General features: G+C 41.9%; 1 protein-coding gene across 3 annotated transcripts in view; it reads left to right on the forward strand.

Annotated features, from left to right (window-relative positions):
* Window positions 1-23,785, forward strand: part of SIN3A (SIN3 transcription regulator family member A) — a 65,964-nt gene that overhangs the window by 32,384 nt on the left and 9,795 nt on the right. For all 3 annotated transcript variants that reach the window (XM_005695121.3, XM_018065988.1, XM_018065987.1), the window contains exons 6-17: window positions 190-441; window positions 997-1,149; window positions 1,284-1,442; window positions 3,311-3,400; window positions 5,320-5,438; window positions 6,024-6,234; window positions 6,556-6,672; window positions 9,578-9,816; window positions 11,137-11,320; window positions 12,405-12,978; window positions 15,136-15,305; window positions 19,561-19,734. In XM_005695121.3, the coding sequence (XP_005695178.2) occupies window positions 190-441; window positions 997-1,149; window positions 1,284-1,442; window positions 3,311-3,400; window positions 5,320-5,438; window positions 6,024-6,234; window positions 6,556-6,672; window positions 9,578-9,816; window positions 11,137-11,320; window positions 12,405-12,978; window positions 15,136-15,305; window positions 19,561-19,734 (2,442 nt within the window). The remainder of the gene's footprint in view (window positions 1-189; window positions 442-996; window positions 1,150-1,283; window positions 1,443-3,310; window positions 3,401-5,319; window positions 5,439-6,023; window positions 6,235-6,555; window positions 6,673-9,577; window positions 9,817-11,136; window positions 11,321-12,404; window positions 12,979-15,135; window positions 15,306-19,560; window positions 19,735-23,785) is intronic.

The following is a 23,785-nucleotide window of genomic DNA, read 5'->3' on the forward strand; positions in this document are numbered from 1 at the left end:
TTAGAATGTGTGAACCCTCTGCTCTTGCCACCCCTGCTCAGTGTGATCTGAGCTGGGCTAAGATGGCCTAGCCAGAGTGAATAAAGTATATATGTTAATCAGACACCTTGTTTCTCTTTACTTTGAACTTTCTTTCCTGTGTTAAACCATCTGTATTCCTGAGGAGAATAAAGACTTTTTTCTTTTTAGCCTTCCCAACTACAAGCACATACTCCAGCCAGTCAGCAGACTCCCCCACTCCCACCATACGCGTCCCCACGTTCTCCACCTGTCCAGCCTCACACACCAGTGACAATCTCGTTGGGAACAGCCCCGCCCTTGCAGAACAATCAGCCTGTGGAGTTTAACCATGCCATCAACTATGTTAATAAGATCAAGAACAGGTTCCAGGGCCAACCAGACATCTACAAAGCGTTCCTGGAGATTTTGCACACGTATCAGGTAAGACAGTTGCCCTTTCAGCCTGTCTTAACCAGGTTGCCTTCTGGGAACAACTAGTCTGAGAAGAACTGGTTATTGTGGACACAGTTGTGTCCACTAATTCTTACTGGTAGTTAACCAGTTAGACATTGTGATGTGTGTTTGTAAAGCCAGTTCGATTTACCTGACTTTAATTCCCTTGTAGCAGCCAGTTAGGATTTTTAAAGTCACTCCTCTGTGAAACAGTGCTGTTTATCTGAAAGTTGAAAGAATGATTTGTGTAATATAGTTAAAGTACAATAGAAGGAGAAATTTCTCTAATATTTTGTGTTTTATCAGTTGGTAGTGGTCCCCTGAGCATTGACATATACTGCCCTGGTTTTCAAAAGGAATTGTCAGCCACCATCTTCCACTCCTTTGTCAACTTCAAAGCTTGAAGCCAAAAACAGGTGCTAAGAACATAGACTTTCCTCCTGACTGCTACAAAGCCAGACATCTCAAAAAGTGTGCAAAAGCAAGTCATTCAAAACAGTGCCCCTTTAATAAGATCTCTTCCCATTTGCAATTTCCTATCAGAAAGAGCAGCGAAATGCCAAGGAAGCTGGAGGAAACTACACTCCAGCGTTGACTGAGCAGGAGGTGTATGCCCAGGTGGCTCGTCTTTTTAAAAATCAGGAAGATCTGTTGTCAGAATTTGGACAGTTCCTACCAGATGCCAACAGCTCTGTGGTAAGTTATTTAGAAGAACTACACAATTGAGAATGGTTGTGATAAGTTAGGAAGCTGGAATCAGAAGGAGACTTTTTCGAAGTGATAACTTGCTTTTATAAGAGCACTCATCTCTTTCATGTGTTCTTAATTAGCTTTTAAGCAAAACAACTGCTGAGAAGGTTGATTCCGTGAGAAATGACCACGGAGGCACGGTGAAGAAACCTCAGCTGAACAACAAGCCGCAGAGGCCCAGCCAGAATGGCTGCCAGATTCGCAGGCACTCTGGAACGGGGGCCACCCCTCCAGTGAAGGTGAGGAGGGTGAAACTGCTCGTTGTGACTTTCAGGAACGGTAGTAGCAGACAGTGCACAAGGCTGACACTTGGATCCTGGATATTTGAAGTTAGTTGGTGTATGTCACATAAACTCAGTGCAAAGCTTTTTATCTGGCTTTGTGAAGGAATGTTAGAATATAAATTGCTCCAGTTACTTTTGAGTTCTTACAGGTTTTCTTTATAGTTTCTCCCTTCTTTGCTATTAGCTCTCATCTATTTCTTTGTTTCCTGCCAAGGGTTTCTGAGACTTAATTTTTCCTGCTTTGTACTAAGAAAGAAGCTGATTAAATTAATAATTATTTCCAAAATAAGTCAGTGGTCTCTGAGGTCCTCTTGTGAGTAAAGTGCAAATGCTTTGTGGGATCTCCTTGGTCTAGAGGCCTGTCCTCCCCAAGGTTCTTTGTTGGGTTGCCAGATCTTATCTGCCTCATCTTAATCTCCAAGGAAGGACCTTGGGGGTACTGCAGAGGGCGGTCTTAAACTCCTGTTAGTGACTTATCATGGTGCTCCTTGTTAGGGTAAACCCTGATGGTCTGCCTGCAGAAAGCTGAGCCCACTCTCTCCCTGTTGACGTGGGGCAGCAGTGCTAGGGAGTGGGCTCTGTGTATGTACTGAGTGTTGTTTCAGTGAATTCTGAAGCTGTATATGATGTTGAAGAGGTAGATATGTCTTTAGAATTTAAAGAATAACAAAAGCTAGTGGAATATCTTATGGTAAGAAGTGACTGGTAAATAAGCAAATAACCACTAAGAGTGACCTGTAAGATGTTGACACTTTTGAAGGACTGTTGAACTATTTTTCAACGTTTGTAATGGTTTCTCCCTTTGAAACCAGCCGAACATAGTAATCGTGTATGTTTCTTCCCTTTAGTAAGGAGTTTTAGTAATACGAGTAGCAATAATCAGGTCAGCAGATAGGCGCCAATCTTGGTCTTCTCCCACACTTGATTACCCGCAGGTGGAAATCCTATATTGGGAGGTTAGGATTCCCTGTCTGCCTTTTCCTTAGGCAGTGTAAGGCAGAGGCTGTGGCTCCTAAGAGAACGCAGTCCGACGGCGAAGGTAGATGTGCTGCTTCTCCCGGACGGTGCATTTCTTCACAGGCAGCTGAGAGGTGATTTCTTTATAGTAAACTTTCTGCCTGGAGTTATGTATGACCCATTCATTTGCTTTAAAATAGCGATCTTAAATTGGTCTGAGTGGATATTACTGACAAGGTAGTTATTCCTTCTGTTAGGAAAATAAACTTTTTTTTCCCATGATTTTTTCAGTTGAACTATTTAAAGGTAAAGGTTAAAGATTGATTACTGTGTAGTCCAGATATTTTTATAGCCTCTTCTGCCTCCACAGCTAGGAAGATAAAGCAATAGCGTTTGGTTCCTAATAAAGTTACTTTTAGCCCATGGAAAAAAGTAAGGATATTCATTCTAACATCACAGTAATGCTGTGACCAGTTATGGAAAGAGTTATTGGCAAGTAGAATGACCTGTGAACCTCTGGGGGGAAATGACAGGCAATCTGAAAAATAGGGAAGATAAGTGGAAATCTTTTAAGATGTAAAGCAAGTTAGTGACTTGAATTCTCTCATTTGTTGCAAATTATTAATCAGTGGTGGCTAGTGATGGAACCTTAGAACAGAGATGATAATAAAGCTCAGGGGATTCCCTGGCAGTTCAGTGGCTAGGATCCGGCCCTCTCGCTGCCAGAAGCCCAGGTTCAGTCTCTGGTTGGGGAACAAAGATCCCACTATGGGGCACAGCCAAGAAAGCAAAAACAGAAAAGAACATAAAGCCCAGAGAAACCCTCTCTTTGAATCTTACATGTTTATATTTTTCCTTTTTTACAGAAGAAACCCAAACTGCTCAGCCTCAAAGATTCTTCTATGGCAGATGCCAGCAAGCATGGTGTAGGAACGGAATCATTATTTTTTGATAAGGTGAGTAATAAGTGAATTGGATTTGATTGAACCCAGGTCTCTTATGTCTCCTGCATCGGCAGGCAGGTTGTTCACCACTAGCACCGCCTGGGAAGCCCTGCCTCACTTTGAAAAACTGCGTCCAGTTGGAAGACCCCTAATATTAGCTACTAATGCCCAAAGAAAATCGCCTTGTCCCCAAGAAGATTTTGTTTTAGAGGCATCAAGCTGGTTAGGTCTTTGTACTTTCTAACACAGATTTCAAATTGTAGGTCCTTGCCATCTTTGAGAACTGTTAGCACAACTAGAGAAATGGTAACACTGTTTGCTTTAATTTTGTGAAATAGTTTGCAGCAAAATATAGCATTTGCCTTGTGGAAAAAAGCTATAAAAGAAGTGCATGATATTACTCTCAACTACTGTGCTTCTATTGTAGATACCCAGGTGTATATAGTGAAGCACGTCAGTGCACCAGTTGTTGAGGACTTAAAATGGCTTGTAACCTTCTGATTGCTTGTGAAACTTATTTGTGGTATTGAATATTGGGTCATGGGAATTCTGATTTAACTGTATGTTGTCAGAGCTCCACAGGTGATTTTTTTTTTTTTTAAGTTTTGGTTGCGCTGGGTCTTTGATGTCATGAGGGCTTTTCTTTGATTATGAGCAGGAGCTACTCTCTAGTTGTGATGCACAGGCTTCTCATTGCCGTGGCGTCTCTTATTTTGGAGCACTAGCCCCAGAATGCGTGGACTCAGCAGTTGTGGCCCAGAGGCTTAGTTTCTCTGAGGCGTGTGGGGTCTTCCCAGACTATGGATTGAACCATGTTTCCTGCACTGGCAGGCGGATTCTTTACCACCGAGCCACCAGGAAAGTCCTGCACCTCTGGGTTTTTGCAAAAGGGCAAATCACTTAGTATCTCCATGATTGGTGCCTCCTGAGTCCATGGCTCTGATCTGAACCATTTCTGAGGGCTGCCTGGGCACTTGGTGCTTTTGAGGCAAATATGAAAGTCCAGGTCACAGCCAACAGATGGCAAGGAAAGGGTGAGGGGAGGGGACTGAACAAGTTAATTTTAAAAATAGTGATGGTGTTTGTTGTTGTTTTCGAGGTACTTATTTCTTAGACATACTAAAAGAAAGCCCGGAGTTTGCTTGATAATTCAGGGAAATGATTAGTGTTTTGGGTTATTAAAAATCTCAGCGCTGTGAAGAAAGGAGAAATGGAGAAAGGAAACAGATCAAGTCAGAGAACAAAAGTCGCTTATTTTAAAAAGTTATTAGTCAGGATTACCAGAGTTTGAAAAGAGTGTTGAAAAGATTCTGTAAACATCCATTAGGCGAAGCAACAAAAGCTTGGGCAACACTCTTATGGTTCAGAGAATCAGGCTTGTGAGAAGTAAACGTCTTGTTTACTCCGGGACCTCTTTTTTCACAACTTTGGTTACAGGCATTTTTAAGCATGTGAAATTAGAGTGGTAAGATGACAGCACGTGCACCCATCACCAGCCTCGGCGGGCCTCAGCTCCAGCTGCTGCGCCTGTTCCATGTGTACTCTCGCCTACCCCAGGTTATTTGGAGACAAGTCTCGTATAATATAATATTTCACCCATGAGTACTAAGTTTTCTTTCTTCTTTTAATATTTGTTTGGCTGCATCTGGTCTTAGTTGTAGCACGTGGGATCTAGTTTGCTGATCAGGAATCGAACCTGGTCTTCCTTCATTTGGAGCACAGAGTCTCAGCCACTGGACCACCAGGGAAGTCCCTAAGTTTCCTTTTTAAATGACTCCTTTTTTCAAACATAAGCATTAACACATCTAAAAAAACCAAAATTGATTCTTAATATCATCAGATAACAGTTCAAGTTTCCCCAGTCTTTTAAAAGTGAGCCAGGATCTCTTGATTTCTCACTGAATTATTTTTCTTTCGGTTGTCTCCATAAGGTCCGAAAGGCTCTGCGGAGTGCAGAGGCCTATGAAAATTTCCTGCGCTGTCTTGTTATCTTTAACCAGGAAGTGATCTCTCGGGCGGAGCTTGTGCAGTTAGTCTCTCCATTCCTAGGGTAAGTGGAGTCAGGAGCTTGGCCCTGGCGTGTGATAAGAAAGTAAAATAAAACTTAGTTTGTGGGAGTATATGATAGACAAAATTAATTTGATTGTGGTGGGTCAGTTGACTCATAAGATGTTAGTGCTAAGAGAGTCCTCTGCGAAGTCTTCTAGTTCAACTATGGAGATTAAAAGATTGGCAGAGGGCACATTGGCCAAGACTAGTGGTCTCCTGATCCCCTGACCAATGTTGGATGTTTTATATAGACCAGTCTCTTCCAGGATTCTAGAATCTTGACTTTGACAACCAAAGAATTATCTGAACTTTGAAACAATATTGTTGATTAGAAGAATGGCTGGTTATTGCCTTGTTTCAGTACAGTTCTTGCACCACCACCTTGACTGATCTTAGAGCACTCTGTAAGAAAAGGAGAAGCCAGGTATTCAAAAGCAGTACTTATTAGGCAAGAAGTAATAATTGTCACTGGAATTTGTCCAATGATAGCAAAGTTCTGACTCTACATCAAATAGTGGTAGTCACACCTCAGCATTACTGCATAATACTTCTAATTGCTCACCGGTTTTTTGGTTTGATTCTTTAGGAAATTCCCAGAATTGTTTAATTGGTTTAAAAACTTTCTGGGCTATAAGGAGTCTGTACACCTGGAAACCTTTCCAAAGGAACGGGCCACAGAGGGCATTGCCATGGAGATAGATTATGCCTCTTGTAAACGGTTGGGCTCCAGCTATCGAGCCCTACCGAAGAGTTACCAGCAGCCCAAGTGTACGGGACGGACTCCTCTCTGTAAAGAGGTAAGGCCTTCCAGGGAAGGCATCAGCCCTGAGTCCTCAGCTTCCTCCAGAAGGAAGTGGTACGTGGGATGGAGAATTTATACCAATGAAGAAATCAAAATCCTTTCCTGTCTTTTTTCAAAAGAAAATGTTTTGTACTTATATTGATAACTTTTTTCTATCTTTTTAAACTTGCTACACAGTTTCACTTGCTATGGGTGAAACTTGTAATGTTAACTGTTTCTTCCCTCCCGGAAAGTTTTGTCTTTTTTAATTGAGAAAGCTTAATCACCAGAAAATTTTGTTACACTTTTGTTTCAATCTCTCTTCTTTTACCCAAAGGTTTTAAATGATACCTGGGTTTCCTTCCCCTCCTGGTCTGAGGACTCCACCTTTGTTAGTTCCAAGAAAACTCAGTATGAAGAACATATCTATCGTTGTGAAGATGAACGTTTTGAGGTACAAGCTCCTTTATCATTTGAAGTTTGGGGAAATGAGAGATTCTGAAAGAGGATATCTTAAATACCTACCTGAGAGGACTGGCTTTTAAGACCAAAGAGCAAGAGGCTCATATTCTTCTGTGGTAAATGCTTCTTGTATTTACCATGTTTTGTGACTTTTTCAGGTATATTAGTAATATTTTCATAACAAATGTGACTTATCTGAAAGGCCACTTTAGCCCTTTAAACTGAAATTATCCGTTGATGGCTGAATAATACTCCTTTGAATTTTTAATGACATTTTAAAGGTTATTGTGTTGTACATAGTATTTAAAATCAGTATTTTAAGACCTAGTGGAAAACTTTCTGGCAGCTGTTTTAAATTACTTATCTTAAAGTGTTTATTATTTTTAGTAGGTATCTTACTAACATGGTTAGCAAACTAGCTCTCCTGTGAGAACTGGAACTCTTCTGTCATATTTCTGATGTTGATTTGTCTCCTTTTGAAAGAAAGTTGAGTTAGGGACTTCATTTTAAAGTAGTTGGGAAGGGAAGAGCTGGAGTGAAGAAATGAGCTGGTCCAGAGCCCTGATACCAGGAGTGGGAGTACTGGAAACAGACTCAGTTCCCAGTGTGTTTAAATGTCTGGTTCACCGATATCAACAAAAAGGGAATGTTGAATGTGTCTAGAGAGAGAAAATTCCATGCCTCCTTTTTAATGTGTTTATTATATAAAACTGACTGTCCCTGCTCTTCCTATGGGTGGGAGATGTTTTGCTCCTTTTTTAACCCATACTGATTTAGCCCTGTGCCAGTTATCCCCCTTCACACTTGCTTCCCCTGTTTCTGGCGTGTTTTGAATGAACAACCACATGTTGGTTGGTCCGCTGGGCCCCAGTGTTTATGAGGAACTTTGACCATTTGCAGAAAACTCAGTCATGACAGATATTAAGTTCTGTGTTAAAGTTTTATCAAGCTGAAGAGAGCATTTCTTTTTTTTTTTAACCTATGTTTAGTCAGTTTCAGTGATGGGTTAGCAGAGATTGACACCTGTTTTTGACAGGATATTCTTATTCTCAACTAGTATGCCTGCACAGGAGAGGCATCAGCCTCATTTCCTGCTTGTTATTGCAGTAGTGAAGATGAAAGAAATGTGTGTATGTATGCACATGTACATGCTGAGGATTGGATGGGATAGACTAATTTGAATCCTTTATGCATCAGGATTGGTTAATATTCCTGTAATATAGTCAACCCCTAAATCCCAATGACTTGAAAATGACGGATTTATTTCCTTATCATACTGCATGTGCATTGATGTTCAGCTGAAGATTCCACTCATCAGAATTGCTTGGGGACCTGGGCTGTCAGAGTGGCACCGTCATGAACAGTATCCATGACTGTAGGAGAAAAGCTCAGATGGATCTTGCACCCTTAAATGCGCTAGCCTAGAAGAAATGGATGTTACTTTGACTCACCTGTTAACAGCTCATAGGTCAGAACTAGTTACACGGCCCTACAACCCACTCCAGTACTCTTGCCTGGAAAAATCCCATGGACGGAGGAGCCTGGTAGGCTGCAGTCCCTGGGGTTGCGAAGAGTTGGACGCGACCGAGTGATTTCAGTTTCACTTTCATGCATTGGAGAAGGAAACGGCAGTTTTCTGAAGAAAACTCCAGTGTTCTTGCCTGGAGAACCCCAGGGACGGGGGAGCCTGGTGGGCTGCCGTCTCTAGGGTCACACAGAGTCGGACACGACTGAAGCGACTTAGCAGCAGCAGCAGCTAATCTCAAGGCAGCCAGGAAGTCCACGCCATCGTTTATCCATAACTGGGGAAAGGGGGCATTAAAATTTTTGACAAAATGACTACCATAGTCCTCAAACTAGAAAATTAGGAAACACTTATACAGAGTCATGGACTCTTGAGACTGCTCATTTCCTTTATTTTCTGTTTCTCATCTAGAAAATTTTGTGTTAAGCTTTGGAAAAAAGTTAACTCAAGGTTGCTAGTCATGTCTTTAACCAGGTTAGGCTTGGCCCTTGCCAGAAAATAAAGTGTCAGAAATATTCAGTGAAAATTTAAATGGTTACTCACAAATACAACATTGAAGCCCTTAAGTAATGCTCTTATTGTTAGTAAATGTGCAAAAAGACATTAAACATTTAAACATCTCAAGTTACTCTGAAAAACTTTACTCATGAGATTGATTTACTATCTTGAATGATCTTTTTGGGATTTGGTGGTAGTGGTTGTTATTGTCTGTAACAGATCTGAGTAATTCACAAAAGTTCAGGGGAGAGTGTCAGTAAGGTTGCCTCCTCCTAGGTCCCTCTGGCATGGGGGCCAGTCGTCTTCAATAAACCACATTGGTGGCGCTAGACGTATTAACTACTGCTTTGTTGTTGTTGTTCTGTTGCTAAGACGACTTGGTGACCTCTGTGGGCTGGAGCACATCAGGCTTCCCTGTCCTTCACTTACCTCCCTGAATTGGCTCAAATTCATGTCCGTTGAGCTGGTGATGCCATCCAACCATCTCATTCTCTGTCACCCCCTTTCTCCTCCTGCTCTCAATGTTTCCCAGCATCAGAGTCTTTTCCAGTGAGTCAGCTGTTCGCATTAAGTGGCCGAAATTTTAGAGCTTCAGCTTCATCAGTCCTTTCAGTGAATATTCAGGGTTTGGATGTTTGCTGTGTGCCTGGTATTGTGCTAAATCCTTTATGTGGGTTGTATTGTTAAATCCAGAACCCAACCTTGTGAGAGTAGGTGGTGGTATTCCTGTCTTACTGATAAGCTAACAGTTTTATATGGCCATGGTATGGCAGAGCCCAGATTCAAATCCAGGGAGTTTGACTTCTACCTTCTACTCCTGACAGCTATTCTGTTCTGATTTGGGTCCTGAGCACACTTTTTTTTTTTTCAATAGCTTGATGTAGTTTTAGAGACCAATCTGGCAACTATCCGAGTTCTGGAAGCAATACAGAAGAAACTTTCCCGCTTGTCTGCCGAAGAACAAGCTAAATTTCGCTTGGACAACACCCTCGGGGGCACATCGGAAGTCATCCACCGAAAAGCACTCCAAAGGATATATGCTGACAAAGCAGCTGACATCATTGATGGTCTGAGGAAGAACCCTTCCATTGCCGTCCCAATTGTCCTTAAAAGGTACCTGAGTGCATACGCCTTTCATGCTTTAGTGCACTTCTCAACAGATTTAGTGTCCCATTAAATAAGATTCTCCTTTTCAGCCCAGTTTTTCCCTGAGACCTCCATTTCTCTCCAACCGCGGCTGTAGGAAGTCAGGTGGATAGTGTGGGATAGTGGAACTTCTTGATGGGGTTCTGTGTCACCAACAGCAGAGAACAAGCCTTTCCAGTCCATACTGGAATGCTCTGTGTGTTTAGGGGGATATTTTAAAATAGAGAACAAAGAAGAAAACAGCCACCCACCTTCCTGCCACTTAGTACTAACCGATGTTCACATCTTTTGTTTTTTTAAGAAAAATCACTTTGTCTTTATGAAATTGATACGTTACTTAAAAAGCTTTAGCGTCCCATAAAAATTCAAGAATGTCTTCTTTCTTCTAACCAACCTTCGAACCAAGTATAGAGGGGCTGTTGAACCCACCTAAAATAAGGCTGTAGGTATCGAGGAGGCCAGGGCTGAGCCCCAGGCTCCTCGAAGTCCATGGCGCTCCTATAAATCTGGTCCTGTATCACCTGGTGAGAACTTATCCACTGCACGGTCACACATGCCCAGATTTTCTTGTTCCTCCCCAGTCTTCCTCTCAAGAGCTGGCAGAAGGTGTTTGCCTTCTTGCCAGTAGCGTTTAACTTTTGTCTTCGAGGTGGAGGATATCCTTCAGTTCTAGTGCTGGTTTTGATTTTTCTCTTCCTCTCTTCCAGAGGCTGTCAGTTGTTTTTGCTGGAACTTCCAGGCTCTGTCTAGAGGAGCATCCATTGTTGTTCAGGTTCTCTGCTCTTGGACATTTGCATTTGCATTAGCATAATAACAATTCTCAGAAGTCCTGTAGCAGAGAAACTTGTTTCACTTTGTTTTAGCTGGCCAAAGAAGAGAGTCTACTTTTCTAGGGTATTCTGTGGAATGTTGGTTGAGGAATAACTGTTCTCTGCAAGATTTCTGACTTTGGGATAAATTACTTCCCTATAGTAAGTCCCGAATGAGTAGTTTTCTCGTGTATCAGAGTTCAAGACTTGCTTGAATAAATTTATCCCAGAGTTGCCAACAGATTTGACAGATCTGCTGTACCTGTTGACCTTTGAAATAAAGTAAACCTGACATATTTCTTACTTCTAAACCCTGTGGGATGAGGTGCTGTTATCCCCTTTTTACGGATAAGGAGGCAGTCTTACGTGGCTAATATGGCAGAGTCAGGATTCCTGTCTACAAGTGTAATATGACTCCTTGCCTTAAAATTCCCTCTGAACTCTTGTGTCTTTCTTTTTTCACCCTCCACCCCACTAGGCTGAAGATGAAAGAGGAAGAATGGCGAGAAGCTCAGAGAGGCTTTAACAAGGTGTGGAGAGAGCAAAATGAGAAATACTATTTGAAATCTCTGGACCACCAAGGCATCAACTTTAAACAAAATGACACCAAGGTCCTGAGGTCCAAGAGCTTACTCAATGAGATTGAGAGTATATATGATGAGGTGAGTCGAGGGTCTCAACATTTGTGAGAAGTCGCCAGTCTGTATGCTCAGCATAGCTTTGACTCCTGCAAATTACCTTTGTTATATGAGCCTGAGACCCTCCAAGGTTTGTTGATTGTTGCTTCATAGGATAGACTTCTATTCCCAATTCTTCTACCATTTTAAATCTAAGGCTCACTGAGCTGTTTTACTGGTTTTCCAGTTTTCCATCCTGGTTATAGTTCATGCCCACTGCTACCCTCTTCCACTTCTCTCCATATTTCCTTCCAACAGTACCTTATATTCCTTCTTGTAGCCTATCTCAACTTTCCACAACTTGAAATACTATCTTCAATCCCCACACTCTTTGTCTCTCTGTTTTTGACCATGCTGTGTGGCTTGTGAGATTACAGTTCCCCCACCAGGGACTGAACCCAGGCCTTTGGTACTGAGAGCATGGAGTCTTAACCACTGGACCACCAGAGAATTGCCCCCAGACTTTCTAATCCTTGTTTATTCGGCATCCTTCAGGATTATGTAGAATACTGGGAGCAAGGATACACAGATGAATAAGAAGTTAATCCTTCTTTCTTTGAGCTCATAGTCTTAGGGGATGGATAGAAACAAATAGAGTATGATTGAGAATTTCTAGAAGGGCGTGATCTTGAATTTTAAACTTTATTATGAAAATATCAAGCATACATGAAAAGGGAGAGAACAGTAAAATGAACTGACATAAATTTAATTTCCTCCCTGTCTTGCCAGTTCTGTTATATCTGCCACCTTCCTCACTCCCAGAAGTATTTTAAAGGAAATTTTAGACCTCATGTCATATCCTCCATAAGTACTAATGTAAAATTTTAGAAGATGGTCCCCTTTCTGTCCTATTGTCTTTTAAAAATCTCAGTGTCTGGGAGGTACCAGTCATGGTACCTCCAGTCATTTTGGTATCAAACCACATCTTGCACACTATCTGTTTGTTTCTGGAAGTTTTCGATTGGAAAATAGTGGCCATTATGGACATACTGCTAGTGTAGTCTCGTAGGTCTGTCTGTTGCTTTTGTAGCTGTCACATAATACTTTGTCTCTCTCTCTCTCCTGGTAGAGGCAAGAGCAGGCTACGGAAGAAAATGCTGGTGTACCTGTTGGCCCACACCTCTCACTTGCCTATGAAGACAAGCAGATTCTGGAAGATGCTGCTGCTCTGATTATCCACCACGTGAAGAGGCAGACAGGCATTCAGAAGGAAGACAAATATAAAATCAAGCAAATCATGCACCATTTTATTCCAGATCTGCTCTTTGCTCAGAGAGGTGATCTCTCAGATGTGGAGGAAGAGGAAGAAGAAGAGATGGATGTAGATGAAGCCACAGGGGCGGCTAAGAAGCACAATGGTGTTGGGGGCAGTCCCCCTAAGTCCAAGCTACTGTTTAGTAACACAGCAGCTCAGAAGTTAAGAGGGATGGATGAAGTGTACAACCTCTTCTATGTTAATAATAACTGGTATATCTTTATGCGGCTGCACCAGATACTCTGCTTGAGGCTGCTTCGGATTTGTTCCCAAGCTGAACGGCAAATTGAAGAAGAAAACCGAGAAAGAGAGTGGGAACGGGAAGTGCTGGGCATTAAGCGAGACAAGAGTGACAGCCCTGCCATCCAGCTGCGTCTCAAAGAACCTAGTGAGTGCTAGGGTTGTCGGTCTGCAGAAGGTGTGAGAGCTCGGGGATGCAGGACCTAGTTAGACTCAGGACTGCTTTCTTTTATGTTAGTGCATAGAGCACAGGCAGTCCTTCGAGGCTGGCTGGGTTCAAATCCTAGCACTGCAATTTACTGGTTGCGTGACCTTACTTAAACTCTCTGAACCTGTTTTTCTGTAAACTGGAGGTGCTACTTGTTATCTTGTGGGGCTGCTGGGAGAATTGGGGGAAATATGCAAAGCACCCTGTGCCTTGCTTAGATCATAGACCCTCAGTAGCTGGTACTGTGGACACCAAGGAAGTGGGTGTCCGTTACCGTCATCAGTTTCCCAAATGGAAGGTCTCTCTGAAAGGACAGAGAATGACTGAAGCATCATAGTTGGTTCCACTCCACGACAGAACAACTGTTCGTGCCTGAGACAATTACAAAAAAAGAGATGGGGACTCAGGAGATGGTTTGAGACAGCAGAACAGGAATGAAGATAGAAAACTCAGAAAAAGGAAAATAAGGGAAGGTTAAGGAAGCCTCCACGTGCTCTACGTGATTCTGTGCCGCTTGCTTCTAGATCTCCCTCCAGGTTGTAAGTTAGGTACTTAAGCTGTTAGCCAAAGCTCTTCTGTGAAACCTTCTTGTGTGTTCTTTAGGAAATAACCCATTTTTGGAGTGAATTACCTTTTTTTTTTTAACTGTTGGTAATGTAAGAAGCCCATGTGAAGCCCTGGCCATCTATCTGTTGGAGAGCTAATGACCTTGAAAATTAATTCTAAAAGCCTTTATCTGGATTAATCCTAGCTTGAGAGAGACATCTTTTAGACTTCAGTGTGGCGATTCCCTCTGCTTGGGTGGAAACAAGAAAGATGACCTGATCTTGGCTTGGCCATTGGCTTAACCTGATTTTTGAGGCTAACAGTTCGTTCTTGAGTAATAATGCCAAGCCTCCACTGATCGTGGCTCACGTGGTTTGCACCAGTAGAACTCATAGCTTTATTCTGACGTGAAAGCATTTTTCACAGCAGTAGCACAGCCCATGCCTCTGCTGTGGATCTGAACAAGGTAATGTTCTGTTAGGAAACTCAAGCCAGTTGCTTCTCTTAAATAGTAGTTGTCCTGTTTTGCCTGTATTGAATGAATCCATCACACTTCAAATAAATGGAAATGGACTCAGTTTTTGCTCTCAGAGCCTTTTTTCCCCTGTATAAACTTTACAAAGAGGTAGCTAAATGTCAAAGACAAAGAGTTCTCTTTGTAAATTTTTCTCATTGTAGTGAACTTTTTGTTGAAGTACAACACATATACAGAATTGCGTAGCTTAATAAATTTTTACAAAGCAAATACACCTGTGTAACCAGCACCCAGATCAGGAAACAACATAACCAGTAGCCCCCTTGCACTGCTGTCTGGATTGCCAGCACTGGAAATGAGATTTGCCATCTTCATGTAAATAGGTCTTATTTGAGTAAGCTAAAGGTGGAGTCCTTCCACCTTTCCTCGTGCGCTCTGTTAGTTGCCAGATGTCTCTGTAACAACGGATAAGGTTTCTATCTGGTGGTTGAGGTGATTCATATGCAGCAGGTATAGATCATTTGATGCAATTTGTGAAATACAATGTTGAGAATCCACTTTTAAACAAAAAGACTTTGACAAATGCATCATAAAGGATTTAATCTGCCCTCCTAGTTTCCTGTTCCTAAGAGGTTTCTCAGTGCTCGTGTTAGTTCTTTCTGCCTTTTCTCTTCAGCCGTTTATGCTTCATTGAAATAGCTATTTGAGCAAGTAACCCATCGGGGGGATACTCCCTTTGCAGGCTCCTCTCCTAGCAGGGAGCCGATAGCTTTTTGAAGAAACTTCTTTCCTGGGATATTTTGCTCTCATGTCACGCGTTGCCAGGCTGTACTGTAAATAAGTGTTTTGGTCAGTCAGAGGGTTAGAAGCCGCTGTTGAAATTGCAGCGTCACTCTCCTTTGATAGACAGTGCTGGGATTGTGGCCACCTGTCAGATCTCATCTGTCTGCAGCAGACTGAATACAGAGGGTTTGTTCTGTAAAGTGCTTTTCAGGCCAGCTGTGGGGTTTGCCCTGCCGTCTCTTCCCATCTTTTCTTAGCAGGGTAAGGCCTCACCTCTCCCCTCTTTCCCACAGTGGATGTTGATGTAGAAGATTATTACCCAGCTTTCCTGGACATGGTGCGGAGCCTGCTGGATGGCAACATAGACTCGTCCCAGTACGAAGATTCACTGAGAGAGATGTTCACCATTCATGCCTACATTGCCTTTACCATGGACAAACTCATCCAGAGCATTGTCAGACAGGTGAGGGTGTGGTGCGGGCGAGGGTTGGGGAGGGAGACAGTCCTCGTCTACAGGTGGGTCAGGAAAAAGACGGGGCAAGTTTGCTTCTGGGAACAGACGAGCAGTTTTCTCATGTGATAGTGTTAACAAACAGGTGGTTCTGTAGAGGGGAGGGAGAGGTTAATGTGATGTTGGATTTCTCCTGTCAACTGAGTGGAAGGGCTTCAGCCATGTGATTGACTGCTTTGCTCAGTGTGCCCTGGGAGGAGGAACCTACCTCAGATGTGAGGTTTTGCCCCCAGCTCCTGACCTGTCTTCCCAGCTCTTATGTCATTTACCAGGTGTGAGCTGTTTCTCTTCTGTGAAAAGTGAAAGTGTTAGTTACTCAGTCGTGTCTGACTCTTCGTGACCCCGTGGACTGGAGCCCGCCAGGCTCCTCTGTCCATGAAATTCTCCAGGCAACAATACTGGAGTTGGTTGCCATTTCCTTCTCCAGGGGATCTTCCTGACCCCGGTCTCCTGCATTGCAGGTGGATTTTTTTACTGTCTGAATAGGTGTTGGTAATTCTATGGACTTGCCTCATTTAACATTTGAAGTTCTTTTTACAGGAAGGGTTTTGTATAACATCTTTTATAACACTCTGTCCGCCTCACTATCTGAGACTCCCTCTGTGTTAGGTTTGTAGTTGGCTTTGTGGTTTATTCTTGGGGTACCCTGGGAGTTTGTAGATATGTTGTTCTTTACAACAATGATAATTTTATAGCAAATAACATGTAATAGGTTTCCATTCCTTTGCCTTTTGTTCTGAGTTCTCAAAGGTATCAGTCTGTTGTTAGTGCACTTTTTTCTTTAATTAATGAATTTATGTATTTTTGGTTACACTTGGTCTTTGTTGCTGCACATGAGCTTTCTTTCATTATGGCAAGCAGAGGTCTGTTCTTCATTGCGGTGATCAGGCTTCTCATTGCAGAGCACGTGCTCTAGGGCACATGGGCTTAGTTGCCCTGAGGCATGTAGAATCTTCCCGGACCAGGGATTGAACCTTTGTCCCCTGTGTTGTCAGGCAGATTCCTATTCACTGCCCCGCCAGGGAAGTCCCACTTTTTTCTTTAAAGTGGAAAGTGCCTTCCTTAGGTAAAATCACAAAGGAATCCTTTGTGAGGTACTCTTGCTTTAGTCTTGAGTTTAGAAGGATGTGTGGCTTTGCACCCCTCTCATAGGATCTACTCAAAGTCAAGGAATAAGTGAATCTTGGCATCTTCACAAAAGTTGTTATGGAGAAAGCTGCAAGTTGAAGCGGTTATTAGGCTTTCCCTTAAGAGGTCTTTATGTTGAGAGACAGAAATCTTTACATGGATATAATCATCTATGGTCATAATATTTGAGAGACGAATGCCTATTCAGTTCAGTTCAGTTGCTCAGTCATGTCCGACTCTTTGCAACCGCATGAATCACAGCACGCCAGGCCTCCCTGTCCATCACCAACTCCCAGAGTTCACTCTAGCTCAAGTCCATCAAGTTGGTGATGCCATCCAGCCATCTCATCCTCTGTCATCCCCTTCTCCTCCTGCCCCTAATCCCTCCCAGCATCAGAGTCTTTTCCAATGAGTCAACTCTTTGCATCAGGTGGCCAGAGTACTGGAGTTTCATCTTTAGCATCATTCCTTCCAAAGAACGCCGAGGGCTGATCTTCAGAATGGACTGGTTGGATCTCCTTGCAGTCCAAGGGATGCTCAAGAGTCTTCTCCAACACCACAGTTCAAAAGCATGAATTCTTTGGCGCCCAGTTTTCTTCACAGTCCAACTCTCACTTCCATACATGACCACTGGAATGTCCCCTAAATTTATATAAGAGTCCGCTTACCATACCATGTGCTTATGTTTCTATTTACAAGTTCGCTGTTGCTGGAGCTAGAAGTAAAGTCTTTCATACTATCAGCTCAACTTTAAAAATCCAATACAACCAGCTTTTTCTTTTTTTGTAAGCCCACAGTTGATTTTTTAAACAATAGATTAGTGATTAGTCCATTTACTAGAAGCACCTGGTGATGATTTTGAGTCAGTAATACATAAGGTCCAGTCTTTTTTTTATGGAGACAGATTGTATCCGGAAATCCAAATCTAGTGTTTTAAAAGCATATGTTTATGCTTCTCAGGTTAACTCCTGAATTGGAGGCATAACATTTCTCCTTAAATCCTTTGCTGTTCTCCCAGAGTTCATTACTGAGGTCGAATATACATTGCAGGGTCAAACCATATATTTAGCTTACTTTTCCAGACTAGTTTAATACGGGTTTGCTTAGGAATACAATAGGCAGTCTCATAAATGTCTAGTGTGGGACTGAAAGTATGGCCAGACCAGATGGGGACTAGACTGGAAAGGTTTTTTCCCTCTCCGGCATGCCTCTTTTCTGGACATCCCCCCCATCCTCACGCTTCTCTCTGCAGATGAACATCCGGCCCCCTGAGTGTTTTCAGCGCTGACATGACCAACCTTTCCAATCCAGGTGCTCCTCTATAAAATGTCTGTCTACCGGACACACTCATTGTATCATTTCAGTTTAGTAGGAGAGAGAATCTGACAAGCCTGGCATTGGGTTGGGAGTTGCCTAGTTGTGCCTAGATTTATAATGCTGCCCTTTCCAAAGACTGGGTGGGGCCAGAAATCCAAGAAGAGGGTGTGAAAGGAGTCGGTGACCTTTAACAGTGAAGTATAAAGATATATCTACATAGTAGAGACCATGCTTTGTATACTTTTTTTTTTTAACACTGCTTTTTTCTCTTAAACACTGTGTTTTAAGCTTTCCCCTGTGTTTTCAAGTTATAAGCATTGTTTTAACAGTCACATTAAAAGCTGTTGTATGGCCTGGTTGTAATTTAACCATTTCCAGTTGCTGGCCTTTCTACCACCAGCAGGTGACTCACCGTCTGACCTTTCATTTTGTCCGTTTATCTACAAATACACATACTTGTCATTTAAGACTTTTTCAAATGTTAAAAATAAGTAGTTGTCATAGTTACTAGTGCTTCAAAAAGAGTGTATCTTCCTAAAAATAGAATGGCTTAGTGGTTATGAGAATTGTAAAGTAAAATAGTTATTGCAATTAATGTTTTGCTTTCTTCTTTATCTGTTTTTCACATCCTGTGGTGTTTTAAGGGGTAAAATTTCATTTGAAGGAATTTTTATTTTATGATGGATTATATCATCATGACCTGTAAGAATGGAATCTCTGAAGGGTTCAACTTGCTAGGTATCAGAGAGTTTAATAAGATAGTCACAGAAGTTACCAGTAGTCAATCATGACTGACATGTATTGAAAATGATTTTATTTGCATAAAATTTAAATACTATGCTTTTATTATCAGATGTGGAAAAATAGGGAATGTGTTAGAAAGAATATTGGCGTGGGGTCCAGAATATTCATTCTGACTTAGCTCCTTCAGCTGAGTGCCAATGACAGATTAATTCAGCAACAGCTTCTTCAGGGCCTGTTGAATTTCACTTTGTACCAGGGCTTTGAATATAGGAATGGATCTTGTTTTCATGGTTCTCCAAGTTCCCTCTCCTCACCTTAGCACACAGTGAGTTTTCTTATCTAAAATGTACATTTATCTCATATATAACAGGGCACTCCTATCCAGACTGCTTCCCAGGGTAGTTGTGTGGATCAGATGAGAATATGTGTGAAAGCAAATGATATATGTTAAAGAAGTGCCATAAAGGTAGCAAGCCGTAGAAATTTTCTTTCATGTAAAACAATTTTTAAGTACCTTAGAACTTTAAATGGTTCAGTTTAAATGAACTTTAAATGAGCCAACCGGTGGCTCAGTTGGTAAAGAGTCTGTCTGCAGTGTGGCAGACCCAGGTTCAGTCCCTGGGTGGGGAAGAGTGAGTTGTCACTCTAGTATTGCCTGGAGAACTCCATGGACTGAGGAGCCTGGTGGGCTCGAGTCCGTGGGGTCACAAAGAGTCAGACACGACCAAGTGACCAACACTAGAATTTTAAATAAGTAGCACATTCTGAGTTACCTATGGTTTTGCTCTTAAATATATATGAATACTTTACTCGTGGACCAATGATATGGTTGAAGATTTTGGCTTGGTTATTCTCTAGGAAAATAAGATAGTGATTTTATATGATTAATTTTCTAAAATTTTCAACCAAAAAAACCCTTTTTTTAACTGAATGATTGGAACCACCGAAGGAAGGCCAAGTGTATGACGGGGAGAACTGTAACTTTGGTTCCTGATGACTTGCCTTTGCTTGATTCCAGCTGCAGCATATCGTGAGTGATGAGATCTGTGTGCAAGTGACAGACCTGTACCTGGCAGAAAACAATAATGGGGCCACAGGCGGCCAGCTGAACACACAGACGTCAAGGAGCCTCCTGGAGTCAGCATATCAGCGGAAAGCTGAGCAGCTCATGTCAGATGAAAATTGTTTCAAGGTGAGAGCTACTCGTTTAGTCGGGGAGCGTGCTGATGGCAGTGTAGGCTGTTGGGACTCTACCCACAGAAGCCAGAGCCACACCAGGGTGCTTCGACCCAGTGTCTCCACTCCTAGAGTGCCGGGGAGTTCCTTTGAACTCATCAGAAGAAATATAAAAAACATGGAAAAGTAGTCTCCTAGGCAGTCTGTTTCTTGCCTTTAAAAAAAAATTAGTTCTTATATATGATTTTCATTTTCTCTGAACTTTTTTTTTGGTATTAAATGCTTTGTGAAAATTGTTTAAAAATGTAATCCATGGTCATTGTAGAAAAGATAGGAAATGTAGAGAAAAGAAAAACTAGTTGTCTACAGTTTTCCCCAGAAATAATCATTGATGGCATTTCTAAACTTTTCTGTTTGTATATATTTTGAAAGAGATTATACTGGGCAAAGCATTCTGTGTAACTTATTTTGCTCAATTAGCAACACCTCTGGGTCTTTTTATGACTGTTCAGTATCTTATAGAAAACTATGCCCGTCTATTTGGGCATTTAGGTTGTTGCCAGTTTTCTACCATTAAAATAGCTCATTAGAAAAGCCAGTAGCTGGAGACTGGGAACAATCTAGATGCCCATCCCTTAGTGGGAATGGTTAATGGCAGCTGTTGTGTGTTTGCAGCTCTTAAAAGTCAATTATATGTTAGTAAAAATACTGAAGCAAATAAAAGGACACAAAATTATGTATATTATTATTGCACCTGTGTAATATGTATAGTTGAACAAAGCCTTTATGTAAGGATAGGTTTAGGTGGCCCAGAGTAAGGTTTGTAGTTGGCTGAACAGAGACAGCTAAGCTAAACAAAATTTTAACCTCAGTGAGCACGTCCCATGTACTTTAACGATGTGACCCTCAAACTGTTCACTTAGCTGTGCATGCTTCTACTTTCAGCCTACTGTTGGCTTAATTTAGAATCAAAGACCTGGAAACGAGTTTTCTAGTTCAGTCACAGTTGTGATGCTCTACTACCTGAGGACTTTCCCCCTACAGGGGAGAGTTCCTAAGCCTTTCATAGTTTTAAATCTATAAATGTTTATCATGAGTTTAATCTGTGCTTATTTCATGGTGACAGAATTACCACCCCCACCTACCGTGAGTTAACAGATTGTGTGGTGAGGGCCTATGAAGGAATGGGTAAACTCACCCTGTAGATAACACATTTGTCAGAATAGCAGAGAGAACAGAAGGTTTGGTAACCAGGAATATTGGGTCATCACAGTGACCTTTTTCTTTAAAATGTTTTACATAGAGAATGAAAGTCCATAGTATGAGCATTAAGCTAAGCATACGCAGCCCTTCAGATCCCCTGCCCAGTCCCACCTCCAGCCTCCTCTCACTTCATGTTTTTCTAGGCATATTTTCTAGTGCTTTTTTAAAATTAGGCATGTTTAACTCTCCATATAACCACTCAAACCCTTTTCTATGCACTTACATATACATGTGTATTTATGTAGAAATAAATTTTTTAACTAAACTATGTACTTTACATCTTGCTTTTTTCCACTTAATATGTTTTAGAATTTGCTCTATTTTGGTTTATATAGACATAACTCATGTTTTTCAGCTGCCGTGTCATACTTAAAACTATGAATGTACCATAGTTTCTTGTGGTTTGTTTGTTTGTTTGTTTAGAGTATTAGCTCCCTCACCACGGCTCACTTGAGCCCCCAGCAGTGAAAGCACAAGAGTCTAACCACTGGACCACCAGGAAATTTCCTGTGCCATAGTTGTGTTGTGTTTTTTTTTTTAATCATTCCCCTATGGGTGAATGTTTTAAGCTATTTCCATTTTTACTATCTCAAATAGTGCTTCATTGAACAGCATTTACAATTTATATTCTTGTGTGCATGTGGTAATGTTAAGGGTAAAGACATAGAAATGAAATTACTCGGTTAAAAGGGTAGGGTATGCATATTTTAGGGCTTCCCAGGTGGTGCAGTGATAAGTGAAGTGAAAGTCCCTCAGTTGCATCCAATTCTTTGCAACCCCATGGACTATACAATTCATAGACTTCTCTGGGCCAGAATACTGGAGTGGGTAGCTTTTCCGTTCTCCAGGGGATCTTCCCAACACAGGGATTGAACCCAGGTCTCCCACATTGCAGATGAATTCTTTACCAGCTGAGTCACAAGGGAAGCCCCAAGAATACTGGAGTGGGTAGCCTATCCCTTCTCCAGGGGATTTTCCCAACTCGGGAATCGAACCAGGGTCTCATGCGTTGCAGGCGGATTCTTTACCAGCTGAGCTATCAGGGAAGCCTGGTGCAGTGGTAAAGAATCCACCCAACAGTGCAGACGCTGCAGGAGACAGGTTTAGTTCTGGGTTGGGAAGGTTCCCTGGAGGAAGAAATGGCAACCGACTCCAGTATTCTTTCCTAAAAAATTCCATGTACAGAAGAGCCTGGTGGGCTACACTCCACAGGGTCGCAGAGTCAGACACGACTGGGCGTCCATGCACATGCATGTTTTAAAATTTAAACTTTAATAGATATTCTCATTTCTCTCCCGAAGTGACAGGATATACCAGTGTGCACTTTGGTAAGAGCATTTATTTCTCTGTAACGCTTAGTATTATCAAGCTCATTTTTTTTAGATGATTAGAAAAATATTTTAATTAATGTTTCCCCGTTTCCTGTTGTCACCCATTTTTCCTCTTCTGTGTATTGTGTACTCGCATGCGCATCCTTCACCGTTTCTGGGGGAGCAGGACTGTAGTTCTTTTTATGTACTTTTTCAAATATTTTTGTTATGATTTGTTTGATTTTCTTTGTTATGATTTCTCTGAAATTGATTGGTCTTCCCCTTTGTCGTGTCTTTTAGGGCCCAGCTAAGTGTCACTTCAGTAAAGTGGAATCTTTCTCAGTTTGCTGAGCAGGGACTAGCATATTGCTCATGTTTCTAGAATAGTACCTTTGTAGTTATTTTGTTGTAAATATAGCTGTTTGTATGTATCCCTTTTCTTTTATTGAATTAAGCTCTTCCATTCAAGAAACTGGGGCTTCCCAGTGGCTCAGCTGGTAAAGCACCAACCTGCCAATGCAGGGGATGTAAGAGACGCAGATTAGATCCCTGGGTTGGAAAGATCCCCTGGAGGAGGGGATCCACTCCAATATTCTTTCCTGGAGAATTCCACGGACAGAGGAGCCTGGTGGGCTGCAGTCCAAGGGGACGCAAGAGTCAGGCACAGTTGAGTGCATATGTACCCGTGAGCACTCACACACAAGCAAGAAACCATGCTCTCTTCTGAGTGTGCCCCTGACAGATAATAGCAAGCATTCAGTGGCTTGACTTTGTGTTAGTTGAATGAAGCAAAGGAGGTATGTAGAAAAAGGAGAGGAGGGTGGTGTCCAAATGATAGAGGATCTTCATAGCCATAGTAAGAGGTGTGAATTTTGTTGTGGTTGGTGAGCAGTGAGGCGTTTTTTAAGGACTAAATAGCCCACTGAATTTGAGCTTTCAGGAAGATCAGTTTAGTAGCACTGAGTAAGGAGAAGGGGAGGAATCGAGGCATATTTACAACTGGAGGCCATTACCAAATTGGGGTGATGTGGGCAGTCTAATAATAAAGCTCGTCCAGCCTTGGAGTGGTTGCAGAGGTCAGAGAGTTGGGGCGAACACACGGTCAAAGACCTAGCAAGATAGGTGTCAGGTGAGGAGCCAGTTGGGGTGAAATCGAGTTCTGTTTCAGACATGTAGAGGACACTCTTAGTATTACTTTGAAGGGTGGCTTCCTTACAGCCATAGGACAGATCTTGACACTCTAGGTCATTCATCCTAAATCCCCAGGGGGTTTTAGCAAACTCCTAAGAACAGTTTTTTTCAAATCTATTTTGAAAGTAATTATGTTTGTGTTTATATGTATGTTATATTCTTGTCATTTTAAAAAATTCATTAAGAGGAGTTTTTAAAGGCTGCTCTAGAAAAACTGTAACCCAGAACTGGTTTCTGGTTCTGTTTGCTTATTGACTAGCTGTGTGGCCTTGAGAAATCAGAATTCTGAATTTTAGGTTTTTC

This window comes from Capra hircus, chromosome 21 (genome assembly GCF_001704415.2).
Source record: "Capra hircus breed San Clemente chromosome 21, ASM170441v1, whole genome shotgun sequence".
Lineage (NCBI taxonomy): Eukaryota > Metazoa > Chordata > Mammalia > Artiodactyla > Bovidae > Capra > Capra hircus.